The sequence below is a fragment of the Pyrgilauda ruficollis genome, unplaced genomic scaffold (assembly GCF_017590135.1).
Source record: "Pyrgilauda ruficollis isolate IOZ18807 unplaced genomic scaffold, ASM1759013v1 scaffold17, whole genome shotgun sequence".
NCBI classification, from domain to species: Eukaryota; Metazoa; Chordata; class Aves; order Passeriformes; family Passeridae; genus Pyrgilauda; species Pyrgilauda ruficollis.
In genome coordinates, this window is record NW_024515875.1 from 3733217 (window position 1) to 3758305 (window position 25089).

The 25089-nt window shown below is 36.1% G+C and overlaps 1 protein-coding gene across 2 annotated transcripts in view; it reads left to right on the forward strand.

Moving 5' to 3' along the window:
- The window catches only part of NECTIN3 (nectin cell adhesion molecule 3), a 62223-nt gene extending 37531 nt beyond the window's left edge, over window positions 1–24692 (forward strand). The window contains exons 6-10 of one of the 2 annotated variants that reach the window (XM_041463793.1): window positions 6657–6794; window positions 12362–12500; window positions 13842–13923; window positions 21195–21257; window positions 21752–24692. In XM_041463793.1, coding sequence (XP_041319727.1) covers window positions 6657–6794; window positions 12362–12500; window positions 13842–13923; window positions 21195–21257; window positions 21752–21928 — 599 coding nt within the window. In that variant the 3' untranslated portion in view covers window positions 21929–24692. The remainder of the gene's footprint in view (window positions 1–6656; window positions 6795–12361; window positions 12501–13841; window positions 13924–21194; window positions 21258–21751) is intronic. The other variant, XM_041463794.1, reaches the window with a different exon arrangement.
- Window positions 24693–25089: the final 397 nt, after the last annotated feature.

A 25089-nucleotide genomic window follows, 5' to 3' on the forward strand; every position in this document is an offset into this window, starting at 1 on the left:
TCAGCCCTATTCTATCTGTAAGGAGTGGGGAAAAGTTTTTTTCAAGTCCACTATTATTCAAGTTTTTGGATCTGTAAATGTTATATACTGTAAATAGACCTCATGCTTTTTACTGTGACTGTCATGCATCAAAATTAAAGGTTGTCATTCAAATTGTGTTTTCAGCTAACAGACTAAAACAGGCAAACTAGGGAATCTTAGATAATATTTCCTAAAATGAATCAAGTTTTTGAAAAGCAGGGTAGGCATACAGGCTAGCTGGGCAGTGGTGATGCTTTATGTTCTAGCCTGATGCACATCTTACAGAGTTTAAACCAGCTCAGTGCAGAGACAGTTAAGCTGCAGCAGTTGGCCTTTCCTGTGAACTGATGGACACTATTTATGTGTGTGCTGCTTTTCAGCTGTGCTCAGCAACTTGGTTTTACTATAGCAATTTAACTGCAATTAGCAAACCTTAGCTGTTTTCAGGGAGCAACAAAACTGAGCCTCATTTAGTGCAGAATCATACAGGGTCATGGTTTTGCCAGTTAGGTGCACCAGTAACAATAAAGGTTTTAGCTGTCAGTAAATTTCAGTCTTAAAAGTGTTATGTTGATCATGCTGACAAAAGGATTGAAAGCACTGTGTATGAACTTTTTGTATACAGGAGACTTGATAAAAACAGGAGAGGTAAAGCAATTATTACTGTTAACACCTGTACGTTTTCAGAAACAAATACTAAGTACATTCTATTGCAACTCTTAAGAATAACTTTTCAAAGTGATTGAAATTAATTAATTAATTGAAATGGCCTTAAATGATGCAGGATGGGCAAGTGACTAATAATCAATCCACTTACCACCTGTAATATTTGACTTAACTCACCGGGTATCTATTAACAGTAAACACGGCAGTGGTGTACTGTAGAGCAATAAGCTGAAATAATCTATTTTTCTGTCTTTGCTCTTAGCCACTGTATAAAACTTGGCATAAAATGTGAACTGAAACTTGGAAGCTAACAGACAAAGCTGTATGATCACACCATCTTTCAAATTTTAATTATGAAGCTGTCAAAAAGGATTTATGAAGTTAATGTTTCTGAACAGTCACCATGCTCATAGTTGTTAAGCTTTTTAACTGCTATAAAAAATACCTATTAAGTTGAAATGTGTTGTAGGTTTGGAATGTAAGCTGAGCAAAAAATTGGTTTTGGTCCTGATATTCATTGTTAAAAAAATCAAAGCTATATTTTTAATAAGTTCTGTTGTGCTCCTAAAGCTTGTTAATATTCTTAAAGTGAAATACAGAAATGAAAGAGAAGTAGCTGACAGGAACTAAACAGTATCTTCATCTTCCAGCTTTGGGAGATTCTACATCTTTGTAGGAATAGTGAAATACTCAAATGGTTTTTGAAGCGTGATACTTCTTTTTATATTGCACTTAAGGCACAGTTATCTTTGCAATTTTTATTAATTCAGTGATGTAAAGCTAAACTTTTTGCATAGTTGCCCAGCAAAAGCAAGTCATGCTCCTAGTGGAGTTCAAGCGTTGAAGTAAGTTTTCCAAAACATTCTGTCAGTTTGATATATAAAGCGCTTCCTTGTACAATATTGATTTACTCAGTTTTCTTACACAAGGAATTGAATTTTGTTTTCTTGACTCTGTGTTCTTTCACCTTCATGCTGTTTACTGAGGCTTTCCCTTTCTCCCCTTGCAAGGGAGAGGTGATCTGTGAGGCTTGCATTAAGGTTGGAACATACTTCTTCTGTCATGACACCCTTTGGAAGAGATGACTTTTGTTAAAAATAAAGCCAACCTTTGTTAGGCAGCAATTCTAGAAAGGTGTTTTTTGTAAGTGCAGGGGTCACCTTCTTGTAGAGTGGACACTGTGAGCATTAACATAGCAGAGACTGATTGTTGGTTTTAGGTTTTGCTGCTTCATATATAAACATTTGTTCTGAGACCGCCTTGTGAATACGGGCACTCTTTTATTTTCTAAATTACATATTGGAAGGGATGTTGACAAACTGCTCTTTAGCAAAGGGTTTTTGCTCCCTGGTCTAGCAGGCTTTGAATTTTCAGTGGTCTTCCTGAATATTCTTCCATGCTGGAGGTTACGATAATAAGTTTCTCGTGTCCCAAAAAAATACCAAAATCTTTTATTTGGTGCATGACAATCCCAGCTAGAAACCACAAAAGCACACTGAACTTTGAAAGTGGATGATTGATGAGAGAAACTGTTGCTACCAATATTAGTATTATGCTGCCAAAATAGAGGTGGGGGAGTACACACTGAAAATAGTCCTAAGGAAAATGTTTAGCTCCAGTGTGGAACCTCTGTAGGCAAGACACTGTGGGGAGAGTGTTATGCAGTGTCCTCACTGATCACTTGACATTAGAGTAGCAGTGGTTGGAGAAAGAAAGAAAGAATTATAAATTTTCAAATCATTTACTTTCAGACATTGTCTTCTTCCATGGAAAGCTGACTTTCCCTGCTGTCACAAAGGAGTTGCTACATAAGCTTTTCAGCAGTTGAAAGAAAGAACTAATTTTTAAGACCAAACTGCACAGAATTATTATTCAGTCTTTAAGTACTTAACATATAAGGGTAATTTAGCAAGAACAGCAAGTCAAGACACAGTAGTATGTATGTATCTGTGCAAACATACAAGTAATTCATACACAGGCAGGTACTTGCCACTCAGTAAAATGGTGTGTGCAAAGAGAGGTCTTGTAATTTGTTCAAAGCCAACTCACTTGTGGATTAGAAGTAATTGATAGCAGGTCCTTCTCTTATAGGAGGCAAAAGAAGGGGTTATTTTCATCTTGAATGGTATGGGATTGTTTTTTGCAAATAGAGAGAACTATTTTTGGCCATTCTGTTATGGCTTTTGGAACCAGACAGACTTTGACTGTGTGTGTTAACACAACTCTCCAAGGAACCTTTCCTTACAAAACTTGGTTTCTGTAATGCTTAAATGACAAATTTTAACCCAAGTATATTGTAGCAGTATTGAATTATCTTACCTGTTGTAGCTGGTCACTTCACCTCTCAGATACTTCATAGTGGGCTAAATCCAAAATGGTGTATGGTTTAAGAGTATTGTGTTCTCTTGTTGATTTTTTTTTTTTTTTTTTTTTTTAAACAATGATAAGCTGATAATACCGAGACAGGATTTAAACCTAAGACTTTGAAGATAGTGGTCTGGTTTTTAGGGATGATTCATCCATCTCTTTCTACTTTCATCTCTCTGACACTTGGCTTATTTTTGGCTTTGAATTGGCACCAGAAGCAGAGGTGAATCCCAAAAATTTGAAGGATGTGGTAGGCAGGAGGATTGAAGCAGGGAGATGTAGTGTTTGGTGCAAAACATGTTATGTTAGTTGGATATCTCTACTAAACTTAATGGTAGAAACTTCCCTGCCAAGACAAGTTGTTGGTATTGTAAGAGCTGAGAAAATTATATCAAGAATAGTCATTTAAGGGAAAAATAAAAATATCGAGCTGACGCTGTTGAAGTTTGGTACTGACTTTGATGGGAAACATCTGGAAAACAATTAAGAGTGTGAAAACTAAGCAGTGCACCGGAACCTGGGTCCTTTAATTTGAGGTGGTATCGGAGCTTCATTTGAAGTCAAGAGCAAGTCTTGCTTTTATTAGCAGAAAACTTGTCAAAGGCTTTGAAACCAAGTAGGAAATGGAAGGAGACATTTTACTTGCTATAATCATACCAGAAAATTGGGTTTTGCTTTATTCAGTTGTCTTTTATTTTAATGGGGGGGATAGCTATGTAAGAGTAGAAGAAATTTTGTTGGGGTTTTGCTTGTCCTCATCATTATTGCAGGGTACATGTAAAAAGGATTTGAAGAGGCCCCAGAACATAGTAAGAAACAAAAACTGAAATCAAGATGTATTTCAACTAAACCCAAGTATTTTCCAGAATTTCTGCTGTTTTCAGCTCCCTGACCTGCATGGATATTTTAATATGATGTGCTTTGTGCAACAATAGAATCCTTCATCAGTGAAAGAGACAAGAGCTGTTAAATATCAGGTCCAAAATAAAGTGTTAAAGGAAGTCATAGTAGGAAATGGTTGCTTTTGAATAAAGTGCCATATGAAACAAAATTTAAATTATGCCCTTAATGTTTTGTGGAAAGCATTAAAAACTCAAACATGTATAAGTGATTATGTGAAATATTACAGTTAAAGAACTTGCTGAAATGAAATAATATCATCTTTCATAGCCACAGATAAGAGTGGCATTTTCTTGATTTGGAGATGACATTTGTGATGTGATTTGCAAGCAAAATGTTATGAATTTGGCATTCCTCATCTTAAAGTTGTTTTCCATTTGGGAAACTTGCTTGGTACAGGAAGTAAAAAAAAAAAATAAAAAAAATTTTACATTTAGAAAACTCTAAATGACATCAGAAGTGAACTCACATATTCTTAGTTGTAATTTGCCTTATAAACAAGAAGGAACAGTTTTAATTTCGTTATTCTTCAACAATTAAAGGTACCAAAATAAATAAATCTTACAGGTATCATGGTTATGTATTGCAGGAATACATATGAACAAATACTTAATGGATCCTGTGTTTGCAATTGATTTTATATGTGTTAATTAGTCCTTGTCGGTAATGTAGCTGGACAGTCTGACAACTGGTGGATGAATGGGAAGTTTTGAAGGAAAAACTCTTTGTAAAACACTGAATTTCTAATATATTAATAAGATTGTAATTGTCACTGTGCTTATTTCACATATGCAAGGGTAAAATTTGCCAGGATGCAAATATTACATCCTTGTGGATGTGGAGAGATAAGACCTCAGTATCAGAGGCAAAACAATTAGAAAGCCAAATAATTAAAGCCAAACAAGTATATAGCTTTGGAAGGATTTTGCTGGTACTGTCTGAAATTGTGTTTTCAGGTCATAAATCTTGTGTCTTAAGCAAATACCTTTTCAAGGAAGAGGGATTTGAACGTCATGACCTAGGGATGTGTGGGACATAGGACCCTGGTAAATTTGAATTCTTAAATCTCTACTTCTTTGTTAAATGACCAAACTCACTTTAAGTCAATTTTTACTAAAATCGTAATCTGAATTCTTCTTATTCATTTTGGTAGTGCATCTTTCTTGTTCAGTTTCCTGTCTTCTGTCAAATTAATTCCATTTATGCATAGCTCCCTAACAAACCATCACTTTTTACATAGTTAAGGAATAAAATTATGTCCTTTGAAAAACTGTGTGAATTTTTACTTATGTCATGCTTAAAATGTTGCATTCAGCAGCAAGGTGTATAGTAATCATGACAAATGTGAGAATTCTGTCTAGTATGAGAAAATTGTATGTCTGTCTCTGAGTAGTGAGATTAAAAATAATATTTATGGTTATTTAATTGTGATTTGTCAAATAACTGAAAGCTTGGCAGAAATCTAGTTCTATCTGGCTTACTCTTTGTGATGGTAAATTTAGAGTGCTTCTAATGTGGTGGTAGTACTTCTTTCATGGATCTTGCTTGTGGGCATTTAACTAAATTACATGATATAATGAGCTACTTGGCTGTCCATGCAATATTCTCTCTGAAAGGCTCAAGCTACAATAACATGTTTAGAATGCTTTTTTGATTTTAAAATAGTTAGCTTGCAATGGGCAAGGCAAAAAGTGACTTCAGCATGGCATAGAAATAAGAAGTGGAGTTGTATATAATATTGTGGTTGATTGGTATCATATCAGTGTCATCAGGCCATCACTTGGAACCTTGCCTGCAATACACATGCATACATCTCCAGTAGACCTAAAGAGCAAAGGAAAAAGCTGCATGCTGGAGAAGCTTGGTATCTGGCAGTCTCTTGTTTACATGCATAACCTGACATGATATCAGTTTATATTTTATATTGAGGAATGAATATGGAAGTTTCTTTGTGCATGAAGAATCAAATGGCTTATAGAAGGAATGCATAGATATAATTTTTGGTTCAACTGTTTCAATTTTTATTGTTTTAAACACCTGAAGGCTCCTTGCTCAACATAAATGTTACTTTGAGATTAATACATGCCATTTTTAACTATGCTTCTTTCACTAATCCCAAGGTGAGGCTGAGTAAGTTTTATTAATGAAACAAATGTTTTTGGAGAGAATAGCTTAAAAATCAGTAGTTCATGTGACTGAGCACACAACTCATGGTTTTTCATTCTTATATTCAGTGCCCTGAATTATTTCTGAAAGGGGAATTTAATGTGGAATAATTGACTCTGTGGCATAATGAATTAATTTGATCCAGAATTCCCTGTGGCTGGATGGAAAGGTAGAGAACTGCTTGAATTTTTCCTCCTTGGAGGAGGTAAATAATGATGATCAACATCTGAGTAGAAAAACTCCATCTCCTTACTTTGAGGAGGGCAAATTGTGTACCTGAAGGCTATTTTTATTTTATTCACTCCTCATACTTTCTGTACTGCTGCAGCTTAACTCAAAACCATGTGTAAGGAAGCTAGTTCAAAGTTTGTGAGTAATTTAAGACATCTGTTGTGCCATGAACTTGAGAATGAAAAACTATTCTTGTAGAACATACCCATCAACTTTGCTTTCTTATAAACCCTTAACTGATTTAGCTCGCATTGACATTCTGTGCCTTTTCTGTGTCTTGTCTACTTCTTTGCTCTTTCCATTAGATCCTCCTACTACTACCACTCGACTGCCCACGGTTCCCTGGCATCCTTCGACTGATGGCACCACAGGTTTAGCAACAGAACCTAGAATAATAAATTTCCCAACATCAACCTTGCCAACAAAACAGGACGACACTTGGGGTATCGTTGTTGGTTGTGTGGTGGGTGGGGTTCTTTTGCTGTTACTTCTTGGTACTCTGGTTGGAGCTGTCTACTATAAGAGAAGAAAGACGTTCCGCGGTGACTACTTTGCTAAGAGCTACATTCCACCATCAGATATGCAAAAAGAGTCCCAAATAGATGTTCTTCAGTCAGATGATATGGGTTCTTACCCTGGCAGTATAAAAAAAGAAACAAAGCACCCAATGAACTTAATATCTAAAGATTATTTGGAAGACCCTGGAAAACCTGAGTTGAACAATGTAGACAATACTAACAGGTACCAGGACCGTTATGAAAGACCAATGGATTACCATGAAGGTGGAACATTTGGAATGGGTTTTATGCATGGTGAATTTTATGAGGATGATGACTTTGTTTCTCACTTAGATGGTGCGGTAATATCTCGGAGGGAGTGGTATGTGTAGTAACCACTGAAAACTAAATGTGTACCTGCAGATCGCTTCATTGGCTGGTCACTTTCAGATTGTTTATACTTACACAAGAGGAGGAATAAACTTTGAAACTTTTTTTTGAAGGTTTTTATATGTTGACTTGACACAATGGAAATACTGAATCTGGGGAAAATATATTTGAGCTGCTTTTTTTTTCCCAATGCTGTACTACTGTTTAAGATTTGAGTTTTAATGCAGAGTGCTTATATTGGTCTATGTCAGAGTTAAAAAAAAAAAAAAGGCTAAATTAAAGTTGCCATTCAATATTGTTTAAGAATAAAAAGTGGCTGTCTTGGCTCTCTGATTTAAAAGTGAGTTTACCCAAGGCAAAGATCAAATATAATCTTTGGGGGCTTTGAATTACCCAATCTAGGTACCATCCACAGTAAACTTAAGGCTTCTATATAGCAAATACTTTACCAATTAAAACGAGTTACAGCAGAATTGAAGCTTTATTTTCTAGGGTTTTTTCTGCATAAAAATGAATACCTCTTAGCATTTTAATGAGCCTTCTTGTAACTATATACTTAAAAGTTAAGTCATTGCACTGAAACTAACTTATGAACAACATTTTGAGGAGTAACTGTAAACAGGTCAAAGGCTTGTATTTGAATAAGATGAAAAGTTATTTTTTTAGTCATTGATTACTAAAGCTTACTCTAGTGTCTGTATATATACATACAGTGAGGTGTTTTGTTAGGCCTGTAATTGGCAGGATGTCAGAACTCATTAATGCATACAAGATGCTCTTTGCAACTCCACAGGGTGCAATTTTTGAGACCTGTTCTGGAGGCTTTGTGGGAATCTTACCATTGAACTTAAAAGCTGGTTATATGGACACAACTAAGGAGGAAACACCCATATAGATTCCAAAGCTGGAGGCTAATGTGAATGTGCTTATTTTCCCAGGTGCCAAAAAGCGTTAGAGTTTCTATGACCAGAAGTTAAAACAGCGGTTTTACGCTGCTTCTGACTAAGTTACAATACCTGCTTTGAAGAGGGTAGCCAGAGTTTCAGATTATTAGTAGGGAAGTGAACGCTTGCACTGCTACTTCAGGTATTGAAAATGCACTCTTCAGTGGTGCAACTCAAGAGTCTATGAAACAGGAATTCAGTCTCTGTGCAGTCTCTGTACCACAGTGGATTTGTTTTCCCTGCAAATAATTCATACTGATTTTACATATTCTTTAAAATGACATTGTATCCATTATACATAGGAAATCTTGTTTGACATGTGAAATAGTTCTACTTTATCTTGAGCAGAGTTACCAAACTAAATCTGCCAATTATGAAGGAGGAATGAAACAACTTTAGATGAATTGCAGAGCAATTAATTCATAAGTAGACTACTAAATCTTTTGAAGTGTTTAGCTTGCCGAGATTGAAGCTGATAAGGCTGTTAGTATTTGAAACCTGAAAAGAAAGAGAAGTCTGCTACCATTAATGTGAAATAGGCTGCATAAAGCTGCTCCATGAGCATTGATGCTGGAAGTTCTTTTCTGTCCTCATGATGTTTGGTAGCTTACAGCATTTAGAGCTTCCCAAAAACAGTTATATTGAGTGTTGTAGACAATACACTGTGATTGCATATGACTGCATGTCTTCAAAAATATTAAGACAACAGCGCTATTTGAAATTCAAATGGAAAAGCATCCCTAAACAACTTAAGTTTGGGGTTGGATTAATGGAGTACATGATTGACCAAAGTCTCAAAAACAATAGCAAGTGATATTGTGGTTATCTGTAGTTTGAGTGCAAACAAAAGAAAAGGAGTGAAATTTCTAGCAGAGGGTTCTGATCCAAATTATCTCTGGAATAAAGAGATTATACCTCTCTTCAAATAAAAACTTGATATATCATCTTTAAAAGATGGTTTTACTTGGAAATAGACATAACCATAAACCAGTTTTCCACATGGGATATCTTGCTTTTGTCCCAGTGGATTTTTTGCTTTGATTTTTAAAATATATATATATTTAATTCCTATGGGTTGAGAAGTTGAAATGTTCTGGAGTTGAAGTTATTAATAGGGATAGGGCTTACGCGCGTTGCAATGTTTTGTACATTATATCTACTGTAAAAACAATTGATTGTACGTACAAATGGCTGTTGTGTGAATAAACTTTTTCTTACATTCTGGAACACAGGTAGTGTTCAAAAATGTTTCACAGGTATGTTCTTAAAAATTGGAGATGGAAAAGCACAATAAACCCATAGGCTGGATAGAATGAACTGAAGTGTTTAAGCTGTTTGAGATGAGCTGTTTAGTACTCCCCTAAGAGAGCATAAGCTTATAAAACAAGTGTCTTCAGAAACTCTTTTAAGAAGATTAAGAGAATGATAAATAGAAGTGTTTGGTGTCCAAAACATTTATTTTCAAGCACTGCTGATAAACTAATTAGGAATTGCATAGTTCAAAATAGTCTTGTTTTTTCATTCTATTGTCTTTGTTTGCTTTAACCATATTTCTTGGAGTTAATCAATTCCCATCTATTTCTGACCATCTGGTGGTTAAAATGCTTTTTAGGTGGCACCATACATGTTAGATGCTCTCTTGTTCAGCTTGGCATAGTGGTCTGGGTTTATGATCATTCTGCTGGTTAGACTGATGTTTTGCCAAAGCAATTCAAAAAAACCAAATGAAGTATGTCCTGTGGTAATTGCATTTAAGATCCTGTCTGTCACTGTGCTGGGATATTACTATTTTTCCTGGTGTTTAGAAGCAAATGGGTGTTTGTCATCTTACCCAAAATCAGACTCAATGGGTGGGAGTTGATTGAAAGTATAATATTTTATGATGTCTTAACAATATAGCAGAATTTACTAGAAGAAAATGTCCTGTGAAGTTAGGATGAAGCAATTAAGGAACTCTTCTGATACAATGACAAGACCAAAGCAGCTTCAAGAATTCTGGACCTAAGAATGTATATTAGTTAATTGAGACTTTCCCATCTCAAGACGAGGGCACCCAGTGTAAACTAAACTTAAGCCAGTTAAAATGTAGTGGAAGGGTCACCTCCACTGATTCTTGTGCTCATTCTTCAGGAAAAGTTATGAATTATGCTTGTGTCGCAATTAAAGCCCAGCTTGCAGCTAAGCACAACATAACTTCATTCTTTGCCCATGCCCATCTTCTCCCACCCTGGTGGAATGGGGAGGAGAATCAAAAGTAAAACTTGTAGGTTGAGATAGGAACACTTCAATAATTGGCAACAAAGTAAAATATAATAATAATAGTAATGGATAATGAAAGGGGGGGTAACAAACAAGTGATGCACAATACTTCTTTTGGGATAATTTCCTCAGTTTATATACTTGGTGGTGTGGAATATCCCTTTGGCCACTTCAGGTGATCTGTCCCAACTGTGTTCCCTCCTAGTTTTCTTTTGTGCAACTCCTCACTGGCACAGCATGAGAGACACACGCACAAAATAAAAGTCGTTGACTTAGAATAAACATGACTTAGCAAAAACCAAAACGTGGGTGGGTTATCAGCACTCTTTTCATGCTGAAGCCAAACCACTGTACAAGCTCCTGAGAAGAAATTAACTCTCCCAGAACAGGACAGTTTATAGTGTCAAGGCTGGTATCTGATGGACACATGGAGCTTATGCCAGGAAAGTCGTTATATAAACCAAAGGTGGTATGTTGCATTCATCTTTGAGGAGCAAAGTAACTTCTGCAAGTTGTTACTCTAGGACTTTATTCCTTAACATTAAGGAAGTCACCAAAAAAAAAAGCTTATTTCAGTTTTTTTCAAGTTACTTAAATATACTTTGTGAGTGCAATCCCTGGGGAATATTCATGTCAGATCTTTGATAAGCAGTGAGGGGACAGGAATTGCTTTATTAGAGTGCAAGTCAAGTGTTGTATTTTGTTTTTGTTTTTTGTTTTTTTTTCATTGAAGGGTTTTGCTCAGCTTTCCAGCATACAGGCAGAACAACATTAGAAACCTTAGGAACTGATAAATCGTATTGCATAATTTCAGGGGTTTTATCTGTGAGTAGAACATACAGCTGAAGAGGTTCTCAAAATTTCCTTTGGTAAGAGATTGAATAGAGAATAGTTGTTTTGCATTTGAGTAATAATAAAGTGGACTGCTTTAGAAATACATTGAAGGTATAGAACTGTGTTAATTTTCAATTTCTTCGCTGTTAAATTTTCTGATTCGGTACTCAATGTAAATGAGTGCATCATTTAATGTATGCTGCCTGAACTTTGTAGGTAAGTGTTTAGTGCAGCTGACATGAATTATTCCAATTGTGAAACTTTTTGTTGAGCTTGTTGGCACAAGTCCAAAGCACTGGTGATTTTAAGTTAAAGTAAATCAGCAGGTTTTTTAATTTCGGGACTTAAAAAATTATCTCTAAGCATAGTGAAAGGAGTGGCCTTTAAAGACTGACAAGTATGTTAATTCAGTATGAGAGTTGTTCAGCATTGGATTTGACAGTGCTAAGGTCAAAAGAAAAATGCTGTAAAAGCAAAAAAACCACAGCTTTTTCTCTCTCCTTATTAAAATTTATTTATAAAAATTACTTTCTTGTAGCTTGAAGTGTGAAGTCCTAAAGATGATAGGTGATCTTAGGGTTTGCTTTGATAAGTATAAGCCAAGTATTTAATGTTTGTTTGCGTATTCATTGCTCCTAGTAGTTAGTATATGGGGTTTTTTACCCTGATTTTGTTTTTCTTTTTTGCTTTCTGCAAACTTAAGTGTCATTAAAGAAAGATTGTCAATAAACCATAGCTGCCCAGGTTTTTGAATTAACACCTTCTTAGCTTATTTAGGTACAAATCATATGTTTCATAATGTCATTTACCTTGAAATCAAGAATGAAAGCATGATACTAGTACTTAATAAAAGTAGTCCATAAAATTTTTGAAATCAAAAATTTTGATTTTGTGAACTCTCTTAATTCCCCCAGTTTTTTAGTTGGGTAAGTTGAAGAAATACTGCAAAAGTGCTAGTGCAGGGCAAGGCTTTCTGTTTGGCAGTGGAAGGAAGAAGCATTTCTCAGAACAACACTGAAGTAGCTTATCTGAGCATTGAAAGTATATGAACTTCTTAAAGTTGTAATTTATGCTATCACATTGCAGATGTGCCCTTTAAGCAGACATCTTCTGTTGCTGTAGCAGGGGCTGTGATTGGAGCAGTCCTTGCTCTTTTTATCATTACCATCTTTGTGACAGTGCTGCTGACCCCAAGGAAGAAAAGGCCAGCCTATCTTGACAAAGTGTGAGTATGCGTTGGACTTTTTTTCTATTCAGTTGAAAGCAATATGCAGAAAGAGTTTGTTCTGTACAGTAATTTAAGTGTCTGACTTATTTTAGCAGCTATTCAGCTTTTGTAATTTCAGGGCTCTATTTTCAGAGTACACAAATGTGAAATCACACATTTCTGAAAAAGAAATGAGGAAGGTAAGAATTACTTTGGAAGTAATATAATATCTCTTGAGAAGTTTGGAGTTTTTTGAAAGAAAACTACTCATGGCTGTAACTGGAGGGCAAAAAAGGGTTCCCTCTTGACTGTTGCCAGTGACTGCTAGTTTGTTGTAACTGCAGGTCTAACTTGCAAGTAAATTGGCCATGCTTTGCAAATGTGAAGGCCCCCTAAAATTAGTTTTGAAATGTTTGGAAAATTAAGCAAGCTTCCACAGATACATGCTTAGAAATTACTGACTTCTTGTGCTTTCTGGGATGTTGGTTGTTTCTTCAGGTCTCTGGCACAGACATGCAGTTTACTTTATTCAGTGTGATCAAACAAAAAAGAAGGAAACAAAAACATCTGAAAAGATGTTGCCAGTTAAAGTGGATGATGTCTACATTCTGTTTGGAACATGCATAAAAAAGTGACAGGGGCTTAGAATATTTGTAAAGATGGGTCTTTTTACATCCCATATACAGTTTCTTATATCCCATATACAGTTAAGACTAAAACTGAATTAGAAATGTTGCTCATGTAGTTAAGTGAAATAACTAAGAGTCTTTAGCATAAAATAAGTTTCCTCATTTGCACTGAGCTAGCATGATGAGTCAGGAGTCTTCTTTTGAGCACATTTTACCATGGTTTCTCTTAAATTCTGTATCTGAAGCTTATTTCTATGAATCATCTTAAACAGTTAAATTCATTTATAACCACTTGCTTTCACTGAGAAAGGTAAAATAGAAAAAGTCTTGCATGTAAGAATTGCTAGTAAGGCTTTCTCAAGTAATTATTTTTTAAGGGAAGGCTATAATATAAAAAGTTGTTCAAGCTGTATCTCATAACTTAGAAACTATGTTAGATACTGGTAGTTTGTAATCCTCGTTAGCTGGGAGTGTATGGGGGGGAAGTTCAGTCTGCTTAACTCAGGATGCAATAAATAAATTCCGGGTAGTGCTTTTCTACAAAGTGTGTGCCTGAATAATAGCCAGTGGTACACATATTCCATTACAATATATCACATCCGAGTCATTGCTGACTGAAAGGTGTTTGTCCCTGAGTACTGAGTGCTGGGTGATTTGGCAGTTAATATCTGACCATTCAATTGGACTTCACAAACATGATGTGTCACATTTCATTCCCTCTTTACTACAGGATTGATCTTCCACCCACTCACAAACCAGCCTCATTTGAGGAGAGAACATTGTCAGTGCCACAAAAAGAAGCTATGCTTCAGGTGAGTAAGTGTCTATATGCATCTTAAATTAACTTAAGGAAAGTGTTAACTTTGCTTTATTATGTTAACTTGGTCTGATTTTGCCTTCCTGATAATATATGGAAGCCTTTCAATGGTTTCACAACCAAGCTGTTTCCCTACATATGTGATATCTGAATCTCTTATCTATAATGTTAAAGTCATCCGTAGAGGTCAGGAAACTTGTAGACAGATCATATCTTGTATTTCTAACAGCCTTTGACAGCTCCTTTTGAATTAGAAAAACCTATAGTTTAAATTCTGTGGTAAGAGAATATACATAGCTTTATAAAAGCAGTCTTCATAAGAGAGAAAAATTATACTTGGTAAACTTTAAAACTGACCTTATAAAAAGCTCCCTTGCTAGAAACAACTGCCACTCTTTTAAGTTGTTAACGGTTGAGGGGTGGGGATAGATTGAATTTGGGTTTTGACATGGCTAATCTACAAAGAATGAGTCTGAGTCTCATTGAAGATCACTAAATCACTTTTAAATATTTGCAATTATGTAACTTCTTAATTTTATCTTTTCTGCCTGCATTTACCAGCAGCAAAGACCTATACCAATTTCATGACAAATAATTAAAATTTTAGTGTGCTTTCAGGGGTAGCTTCTTGCCATCTAAAGTAATGCTGTCCAAGCAAGACAGCAATAGGCAAAAAACTTCTTTACCAGCATTTAATGTTTGTGTGGATGTAGTCCGATCAAACCAATTTGTAGAGGTCACACTGGAAAGCTGATTCTAGCAAATGAAACAGTTTGAGTAAATGGGGAGCAAGGAGGGGTAGGGCTACATTCTTTCTTACAGCATGGTTTTGAGGTGGACTGGAGTGCTTGGGAAACTCCAGGTGAATTCAGGCTTCTCTTGCACTAGGCATTATAGAAGAGACCTGGTCTTGAGAGGTGACTTAAGCTTAATATCATAGATTATTACACTTCATATAATAAACCAGTCAGTTATAGATCCTGGCCATGGCCCCTAAAGTGTGTTGTGTGTGTTTATATTAAATTAGTCAGTCAGATTTTTTAGATTTCTGTTACCCATCAGTATTTGTAAGAATTAGATTGTAATGGTTTTTAATAAATTTTTTGTTCCATCCTCAGTACATACCATAAATAATGTGATTCTGACCACAGATGTGCTGAATCATAACACTGAGCTAATTAAAACAATCGTTTATTTATAAGAAATATCATTTTTCCAATACTATGGTGTATCTTTGCAGCTTTAAGGACCTATAAACGTCCTTTCTCATAGAGGGGAAAATAAAATGTTCACCTACCTTTAAGAAGGATTTTGGTGGAGTTCTTAATAACATTGAAAATATTCTTGTAGATTTTCTTTGTGATTGATGGTTCCTAAAGCTCACCAAATATCAGTTGCTGATAAAAGTTTTCCTTATGTCATAAACGTTACAATGGATAATACTTGTGTATGTTGTTGCTGAGTGAAGCAGGAAACTATTCTGAGATCCACTGCTGCAGTAGTAGTGGATCTAGTAGTAGCAGCCTGATGATTACAACATTGTGAAGGTAGAAAACATTTTGTTGGCATAAAGAATAATAGGTTTTCATCTTCTTACCTTAAAGGTGGTATAGCACCAAAGATGGCACAAAAGAAGCAGTGCTTTTCTGTGCTCAGGATGGGCATCATAGCTATTTCTTCTGTTACTACAGTACTCAACAATTGCAATTTTTGATGAATCATTCTTCTGCTAGTATTTCTGCTTAAAGTATTTGAAAAATATTCTCTTGCTTATGGAATCAAAAGATATTGTCTATTGTGGTATTTGTGCATCTGTAGTGCTGCTAGATGGCAAAATGACAGCACTAGGGAATGTAATTATTTCCGGAGGTCCTGCAATTATTTGCAGGTCCTTTACAGAGCAATTTATAAAGGAGGTAGACATAAGAGAATGTGTACCTTATTGCTTTCCTCTTCAGAACTTTGCTGTCTTTGAATTTTTTCTAGGTTGTGCTTACTTTGGCTTCTGTTAGTTGGTACTAAAGAACTTATGCTGAAGCTAGCTGTAGTCTTGGAATGTTTAATTAAATGTTTTATGAAAATGTATTTTGTAAATAGACAAAAATTTGTAAAGAGACTGAATTGAGTATTTGTTTTCCACAAGTTGGATAAACAGAGTTTTAAGTTGTTCGGGGAGGAGAAAGATTCCCCTTCAGGTTAGGCATTAACTAGACTTTATTTAAGAAATGGATGTTACCACAACACTGTTAGTGTACCTGTCTTTTTCTCTCTGTGGAACTCCAGAACCAAAAAGACCTGGAGCTGGAGCCTGTCTTCCTAGCTGATACTGCCTCTAATCAGTATGTACTCTGTTATGCTTGAGGCAAGAGCTTCATTTTATCTAACAGAAATAAATATCTGGCTTTAGCCAAGAAGTGATTGGTTGTGTTGTTCTGGTGTAGCAAACCAACATTGGATAAAAGAGGCTGTAAAGAGGCAAGAGAAACAAGTTAGCAGCCTGTCAGGATGTCTCATCCTGTGCGACTAAATGTCTGTACTCACCACTGTACTACCTGATGTTCCGATTGCTGTCATGCCTACCCAGAATGAGATGCCAGGTGGGCCTCTCACTGGGTAGATAAGATGTAAACTTCTGGATCTGCTGAAAAGAACTGTAGGGGGAATGTCACTGCTTTGTCAACCACAACGGATGATCAGTTCAGCCTGAGTGGAAATGATAGGCTGCACAAAGGTGCAAAGTAAAGAAGAGTGAATTTAAATGGTGTCTTCTGCATACTCAAAATAACTTAGAATTGAAAGTGGATTTATTCAATTTAGGCTGATTCTGGTAAGTTGTTATAAATAATGTGCAAGTTTTTCAATCAACTCTGCTGTTATTGTTGCAATCATGGACAGTAGCTTTTTTTTATCTTGTAAAGTATTTAAGATTCAGCAGATGATGCTGAAATTCTCCTTTTTGTATCCCAGCAATCAGAATTTAACTAATTTTATGCATATCTGAGTCAGCAAGTGATGGTATTAAAATGAAGGGAAATTAACTGCACCTGTGGTAGTATTGGATAGCCATTGTCTTTCATGGATACTTCTTGAGACTTGGAAACTTTCAGTTTACTTTAAATATATGTTCTCATTTACATGCTACTGTTAATAATGAGCTACCAGTATGTACAAGTACTATGTAACTGAGTACTCATAATTTCTGTGTACTGGTATTTGAAGACACCAATTCATGTATTCTTGTGAGTCACTTCAGAACTGAGAAAAGCTGGTTCACTTATGGCCCTAAAATAGGGAGGCAAAAGTCCAAAACATAGGAATACTATGGAAAAAAATTACATTATGCCTTTACTTACTATGAAGACTGTAGGTTCATCTTTGTCAACTCTTTTGTCAACAGCACTGTTACTTTTGTCCAAGTGTTCTTTTAATAATCATTGCCATGGAAATGCTATTCTGTTGCTCAGAACAATCTATTACATGTAATGTGAAAGAGTGGTGAGCAGCCTGAAGGTTATGTCCTTGGTGAGAGAGGAATCTCTGCTTGACAATGCAGTTTTTGAGGCGAATCAGGAAGAAGTTGAGCAATGGAAGAATTCCAGTGGCTTAAAGAGGATTTTTTCTATTGCATAATATTTTAAAAAGGAGCGTAAGAGGGTGCACTAATCCTGGCAGTCCTTGGAATCATTAGAGTAAGCTTCACTGTTTCAAACAATATATTACTAAGAAGCAAAAACTTATTTACTTTCCTCTAAACATGCAGTCTTTGGGCAGTCTTTGACAATGTGAAAGAACTGAAGTTATTATTACCTTGACAGGTGCTTCTGAAGGAAAGAGAAAAAACATGTTTTGCACAATGCAGTGCAGCATTCAGAGTTGTTGAAGGATTCAGAATTTAACAAGGCTCTTTTGTAGCAACAGAAGTAAGAGTGGATCAGGGAAATGCAGTCCAGTAGGTATGTCTGGCCATGAGAAGACTGACTTGAGACTTGCAGCTTGGAAGAATGCCTCACTATTTAGCCAAGCAAAGTTCTTTAACTGTAGTATTTGTATTACTGATCAAAGCAGGAAAGAAAAAGGTGAAGTTGTCTTAGCACCATTAAAAGTATCAAATACCATTTATCAAATGATGATGTTTCTGAATCAAATTTGAAAACATCAGCCACTGAACTCTTAAACCTAGTATAATACTGATTCATTTCTAGATTATGGCTCTCTTGCACTCTTCTATTTCTTTTCCTAATGCTTTTTATGCAGGTGGGAATATCTCTTCCTTGTGAAAAAGGAAGCTGTATTGTTATGATTTGCCTTATACCAAAGAACTGCTTAGACAAACAAGATTGAATGGAAGGGAGCACAAAATGTGCATCAATAAAATAATCTGTATTGATAAAGGATCTTGCAATAGGAAAAATAAAAATTTACCAGATTGGGTTTAGAATGAGGCACAAGCTTTTTCTGTTAGTGGATGCCTTTGTAATGGAATTTCTAAATTGGAAAGGATCAGAAAAGGTAAGATGAAGTTTTTAGTGAGATAATTTGTTTTAGGCTTTTGAAGAACTGTTCGAGAAAGAGAATTCTTAGAGTAAAACCGAGGTTTTATGAAACTCTGCAAAATGTAATGGTAAGACAATGCAAACTTCTGTTAGGAATCCAAGCAGAGAATCCCAGATTGTTTCTATGCAGGAAGACAAAAACTATGTAGCTCAGCAACAGTTTTGTTTGACAGAATGCAATGATTTTGGTTGTCACTTGCTCCGTGCCTGTAAAATATATAATTGCATTATTTAGCAAAGGTGTTGTCTTTTCATGCCATGTGAAATCATTTCCTTTGACTTACAGTTTTAATTGAGTAACCAACTGGAATTTGCTGTTCTGGTTTCCAGTGAGTCTCTAAATCATGTCCACATCCACTCTTGGTAGAATTTCTCAAACAAGCAGATTTTTTTGTTGTTGTTTTGTTTTTGTTTTTTGTTTAAAGAGCATTAGCTTTTGGTGGAGATGGAACTTTTTTTGTTCCCCATGTGTGTTTTGCCTCCTTGTGTAGTGAACTCATGCTCTCAGCTCAGGTATGAAAGAGCAATGGTGCCTGCTAAGTGGTAAATCGCATATTCTCAGAAATGCAGACTGCATTTTAGGACTTGAGAAGCAAAAGCATGGTGACTTTAAGGGCAGGAGGGGACACTTTGAAATAGAATTACCAGACAAAAAGTCTAACCAACTAAAGTTGAAAAAATAGACCTGTGAAGATAGTGAAAAATAACTGTTGGAGGAGTGGAGAAGGTTAGGAAATATTAGATGATTTTTAAGATCGTTTTACATATTAAGACTTAACTCAAAATTGCTTCAGAACTTTAAATAAATGTGGAAAGGTAAAAAGTTAAGGGGAATGAGGAGAAAGTAAGAATAAAATATTACTGAGATTGAGTTCCCTTCAAAATAATTCTTGAAAGTAAGAATACGGCTGTATGACCACTGGAAATGTTACCTGCCTGTATGAATACTTGTTGTGGAGGGACTTCTGCACAAAGATCAGCAACCTAGCCTACTTTGTATTGTTGCTACCACTGTGATACTGTTGGGAAAATATGGAACTGCAAAACAAAAAATACATACAATTATGCAAAGATGTTGCTTTATCCTATTGTGGTCCTATACTAAGTGTGGCATAAAGGAAGAACTTAACTAGGAGTGATAATACCAGAGTACAAACTGTACCCTAAATCATAATTCTTAGATGGCATTACTTGGTGTCATTTAGATCAGCCATTAACTCAGGCAGTTGGTAATTAACTGGATGTTTGGAAACAGCCCATTCCACAAATGAAGTTTTTCTATCATAATGGTGAAGAAAAAGATAAATGTGAAAGAAGGGAGATTTCAATGCTTCTGCATGAAGTAACTTCTCATCCACCAACATTCCCAAGTCCTTCTCCTCAGGACTGCTCTCAGTCACTTCTCTGCCCAGACTGTTTGTGTTTATGATTGCCCTGACCTGTGTGTATGATTGCACCTGAAAGGTGCAGGACTTTTCTCTTGGCCTTGTTGAACTTCACAAGTTTCACAAGAGCCACCTCTCAAGCCTGCCAAGGTCCCTTTGGAGGGCATCCCTTTGCCTCCAGCATGTCACCACACCACACAGCTTGCTGTCATTGGCAAACTTGCTGAGGGTACCTTGATCCCACTGTCACATTGCCAAAAAGATGTTAAACAGTGCTGGTCCTGATATGGACCCCTGAGGAATGACAGTTGTCACTGGTCCTTGCTTGGATTTTGAGCCACTGATGAGCCATCTCTTTGAGCGTGACCATCCAGTTTTTTATCCACTGAGTGGTCCACCCATCAAATCCATGTCTCCTCAGTTTAGAGATAAGGATGCCATGTGAGACAGCATCACATGCTTTGCACAAGTCCAGGTAGGTGATATCAGTTGCTCTTCTTTTTTCCACCAGCACTATAATCCTATCATAGACAGCCACTAAATTTGTCAGGCTCAATTTGCCCTTAGTGAAACCATGATAATGGTTACCAACCATCTCCTTATTTTCCATATGCCTTAGCATAGTTTCTGCTCCTTCACCTTGCTGGGCATTGAAGTGTGACTGACCCGTAGTTCCTCATCTTCTGTTTTAAGACGTGGGGGTCTTATTTCCCCTTTCCCAGACAGTGGGAACCACAGTCCTGCCACTACTTCTAATACAGGATGGATAGTGGGTTAGTCATTTCCTGTGAAAGTGTCTTCAGAACTTGCAAATGTATCTCATCAGGTCCCATTTACTTCTTCACCTCCAGATTCCTTAGATGATCTTGAACCTCATCTCCTACGGTGCACAGTTTGGCTGGGGTGGAACTAGTTTTTCTTTGCAGTAGCTGGTATGGGGCCATGTTTGGGATCTGTGCTGAAAATAGTGTTGATAACTCATGGAACCTTTTAATTGCTGGACAGCATTGGGACCTATTTTGCTTGCTGTACTGCCCTCCTGGCAGATGGACTGGGGTGTACACACAAGACTAGAAGGGAGACAAGGTATTGGGAGAGGGAACACAGTTGGGACAGGTGACCCTGACTGATCCTCATATTTTTTCCACCAGCCATTGGATTGTAAGAAGGATTCTAAATGATAACCAGTTAAGACAGAAATTATAACCAGTTAAGACTTCCTAAGGCAGAGTGTATTTTGAGATGACTGGTGTCTTTTTGTATTAACCAAAACTGTTCTGCAGTTTTGAATCTTGACTTGTTTTCCCCTGTAACTTTTCTTCTTTCAGAAAGAACATTTTGCTTTGCAGAGCCAGTACAGAGAGAGAGATGCTGGGAACTTGCAGCACATGGTAAATAATAAGATGGCTTGAATTCCTGATTGAAGCTTTGATTTCATGTTTTTCCATGAAATGAACTTATGATGTTTGTTTTCATTAACAAAAAAATATTTGTCCATCCTGGTCAATAACTGTGGGATTGTGTGAGATAAGTGAAAAGTGGCAGTACCATTTTAATATCCTATAGTAGTTTGATGACTAATTTAAATACTTAAACACTCCAGCTTTCATTTCTCAGTGAGTAACATAAAGCAGAGGAGTGTTGACAGACATTTTTGTAGTTGAAGATTTGCTCTTTAGATTTATCAAGCTTTAGAGTCCAACTTCATTTGAAACAAACATTTGACGTTAACTCTGTTAGGAGAATTTTTATATTTCTGTTTCTTTACTCATAGGATTGTCTTGGAGATCATGTATCTTTGATTTTGCTTAAAGCTTTACCAAGAATAGGAATTGCAGGTTCTATACATGAACTATGAAACTTATTACTTCTTATGTGTGTTTAGAAAGCTGTGAATGGGAGTCAACTTACTTGTGGGGCTGAAGAACCACAGGAACAAGAGGGTCTTCAGCCTATGTATCCTGTTTATCAGCAAACTTACTACAAAAATTGGAGCAACAGATACCCACAAAACTCAGGACCTGGAAGAGCCTACATCAATCCAAGGGAGCATTATGTTTGATTTTGTACCCAGACATCTTTAACACGGGTTTTATTACCTGTTGACTGTATGACCCTCATATCTTTTTGGTTTTCATCTCTAAAATAATTGGGTTTTTTTAATTTGTGAAAAAAATGTATGGAGAATATTATACAGGTAAACCATATGGAATTAAAAACTTGCCTCTAGTATTTGGTATGTCTGTGGTTTTTGTAGTAATATCAATCTGCCAAATAAGGAGAGCTGCTTAGCTTTATTAACCTTCACAGTCATAATATGTATAACCTGTATGAATTGGTTGGCACATGCCAAAATGCAGTTAAGCTTTTTTGCTGGCTGTGTCTGGGAGCATTCTCTCTGGATATTTTACAATAACCTTACCCTTATAAAAGTGAATAAATATGAGCAAGACAACTCAATCCCTTGTGACATTAGCAGTCTCAGGCTGAGCCATCTTAGAAAACTTGGGATATGATTTTGACTCGCCTTGGCTATTGATTTCTCAACCAGCTCTACCTCTCTCAATCAAATGAAAAACTAGACTACCTCTCACATACTGACTGGCTGGTCCATAAACTACACTGTTTGTCTTCCCACCTTGTTAAAAGTGAAGCAATTGCCTTACATCAGAAACTTTTTATTGTCTATTGTTTCTTCCTGTTGCTGGCTTTGGTTTTACAGTTAGGTCTACATGAAACTTAGCTGAAGGAGGTAGATGACTAGGCAGAAAGAACTTTCTGTGTCTTATGTGAAGCTACATCTCACCCATAAACTGCTATTTAGCTGTTTTCCCAAGTATGACTCCTATTTTAGATGCTGCAGAGTTTATTTTCCTTGATAATAGATACATTCCTTGTTTTTTTTCTCAGTTTCAACAAAACTGCCTGTGATGTGTTCTTATGTCTTAGCAAGAAAAGAAAAGATTCAATACACTTCAAATGCTTGTTAGCACTGTCCTTTAATCTTAACCAGTAGTGTGAATTAACTGGAGAATGTCCTGACGTTACCAGTGCTAACAGTATCCCACATGAATCTTTTGTGTCTGTGGTAATGCTTAAAAAATGTGCTCAGGATCTTTCCAGAAAAGTAAGTTTTCCTGTGAACTAAAAAGTAAATATTTAGCAAGTAAAAATATGTATATAACGTGTTAGTGCTGAAATAAGCTCATAAGACAATCTTAAAATATTTTAAGACAGTAGAAAAATGGGTTGTGTCTAAAATTTGCCAGAGAAACTTAACAGACTTAAGTATTCTCTAAGTACATTATGCACATAAGTACAGAATGATGGTTTTCAGTCAGATGACATGAAGTACAAAATGTTAAGAATACCTGGTGTCACAGAACTGAACATTACTTCTGGGATATTAATGTGTTTCTCTGCAGATGTTTGGATTTTTTTAGAGGCAAGAGTCAAGCTGTGGAAGCAGCAAAATTCAAAGCTAGCATAGGTGAGTGTGCTGCAGGCACCTGTATTCAACCTGCATTCATCTCCATCATAGTACAAGTTCATGAGATCCCTGTCCACACTAGGGTCAGGTAAATTAAATGCTTCTGGTTTGTTACAGGTAGCAGCTAGAAGATTATGGTGTGGGTACCTGTATTCTGGACCCTGTAGAAGTAGGTATTAGCTGTTGTCTTGCTAAGCAGCTTTTTGCTAAATTATGTGCTTGAAGTTGACAGCTGAAGGAATGGCAAAAAGAAAGGTTGGACAGAGCCTGCTTCTTGGGAGCTATCTTTAAAGCATTGGCACCTTGCTTTTCTCTTAGGAACTGGGCACATTCATGTAAATTGAGCAACTGTTTTCAATTTTAAAGTTTCCTGCTGTATTTGAGACCTAAAGAAGGGCTTGTGTCCCCCAAAACTGTTTTTCAATAATGTTAGTTTAAGTAACATGAGCATTACCTTACCTATCCTTACATTACTGCATCTCCAAAAGGCATCCGTTATCAGAACACTGAAAGAAAACAGTGTCATGGCCAAATGAATGACAGAACATGGAGAGGAACTATACTGCTTAAGATAATTTGATCAATATTACTGCGCAAAACTTAATACCAAAAATATTTGAATAGACATTATAGAATGGTTCAAAACCGTTGCTGTGGCAGTGCTTCCTCTGCATTCATTAGTACAATGTGGTATTGAGGAGGTGATCACTTCAATCCCTTTTGCAAAAAAACAATTGTTTTGGATTCAGAAAAAAATCTTCTACTGCTTTTTATAATTATTTGCAGATACTTTCCTTTTTCCTTTGTTGTTTTTTTGAAAGAGTTATAACTTTGGGGGAAGGAAGAATGCTATCAACAAGGCTATAATTGTTTTTTTTTAATTTGTAAAAATAGCTTAAAAATAAAAATGTAATCCGACTCTGTGGTCCAAGTTACATATCAACAAACTACATAAAACTTGATTTGCAAACTACCCATCAGGATGTAGTTTGCCCTAAAGTCATTAGGGAAATACATTATCACTTACAGGTTTATTACCTGTGAGAATTTTTTCTTTGTAATCTGTTCAGGGACATTTAGTGTATTAGGTTTTTGAAATGTTACTTTTAGGTTTTAGTGTGGGTGGATTTGGGGGGAGGGGATTTGGCATAGAATGCGCAGAAGAGAACAGAAAAAATGTCTACTAATTAGGCTTTATCACTGAAAGGATTGTACATATAGAAGTAAGTTTGATCTGCTTTTGTAAGGTGTAGGGAAATGTCCTTTTTTATTTTTGTACATTTTCAAATGCTTGTATTTGTAATTTGACTGGAATAAAAACATTCAAAATATAAAATTTTCTTCTGTTGTTTGTATTTTAAGCAATCTTAAATCTAAAGTCTGGTAAAATGCATCCACTTTTTTGGTGTTCTGTTTCTTCTGTGGTTGTATATGCAGAACATGTTCTTTTTCCTAACACTACCACTTTGGGATATTGTGGTGTTGCATGCTGAAATCCTTTTAATTTTCATCTTACATAACAGGAAGCATATAGTACTGTGTTACAAATGCTGCACTGATATGAACTGATCACCCAGAATCTCTCATGAGGGAGGTAAAGGAGGGGAAGATTAGTAATTTGCATCTCTAGCATTGGTAAATGTAAATTGTCCTCTGCCCAAGTATCTCTAAATTCTACAAGATAGTCTAATTATAAAACATATAAGATTCAATGTTTGGAGTATGTCCAGAAT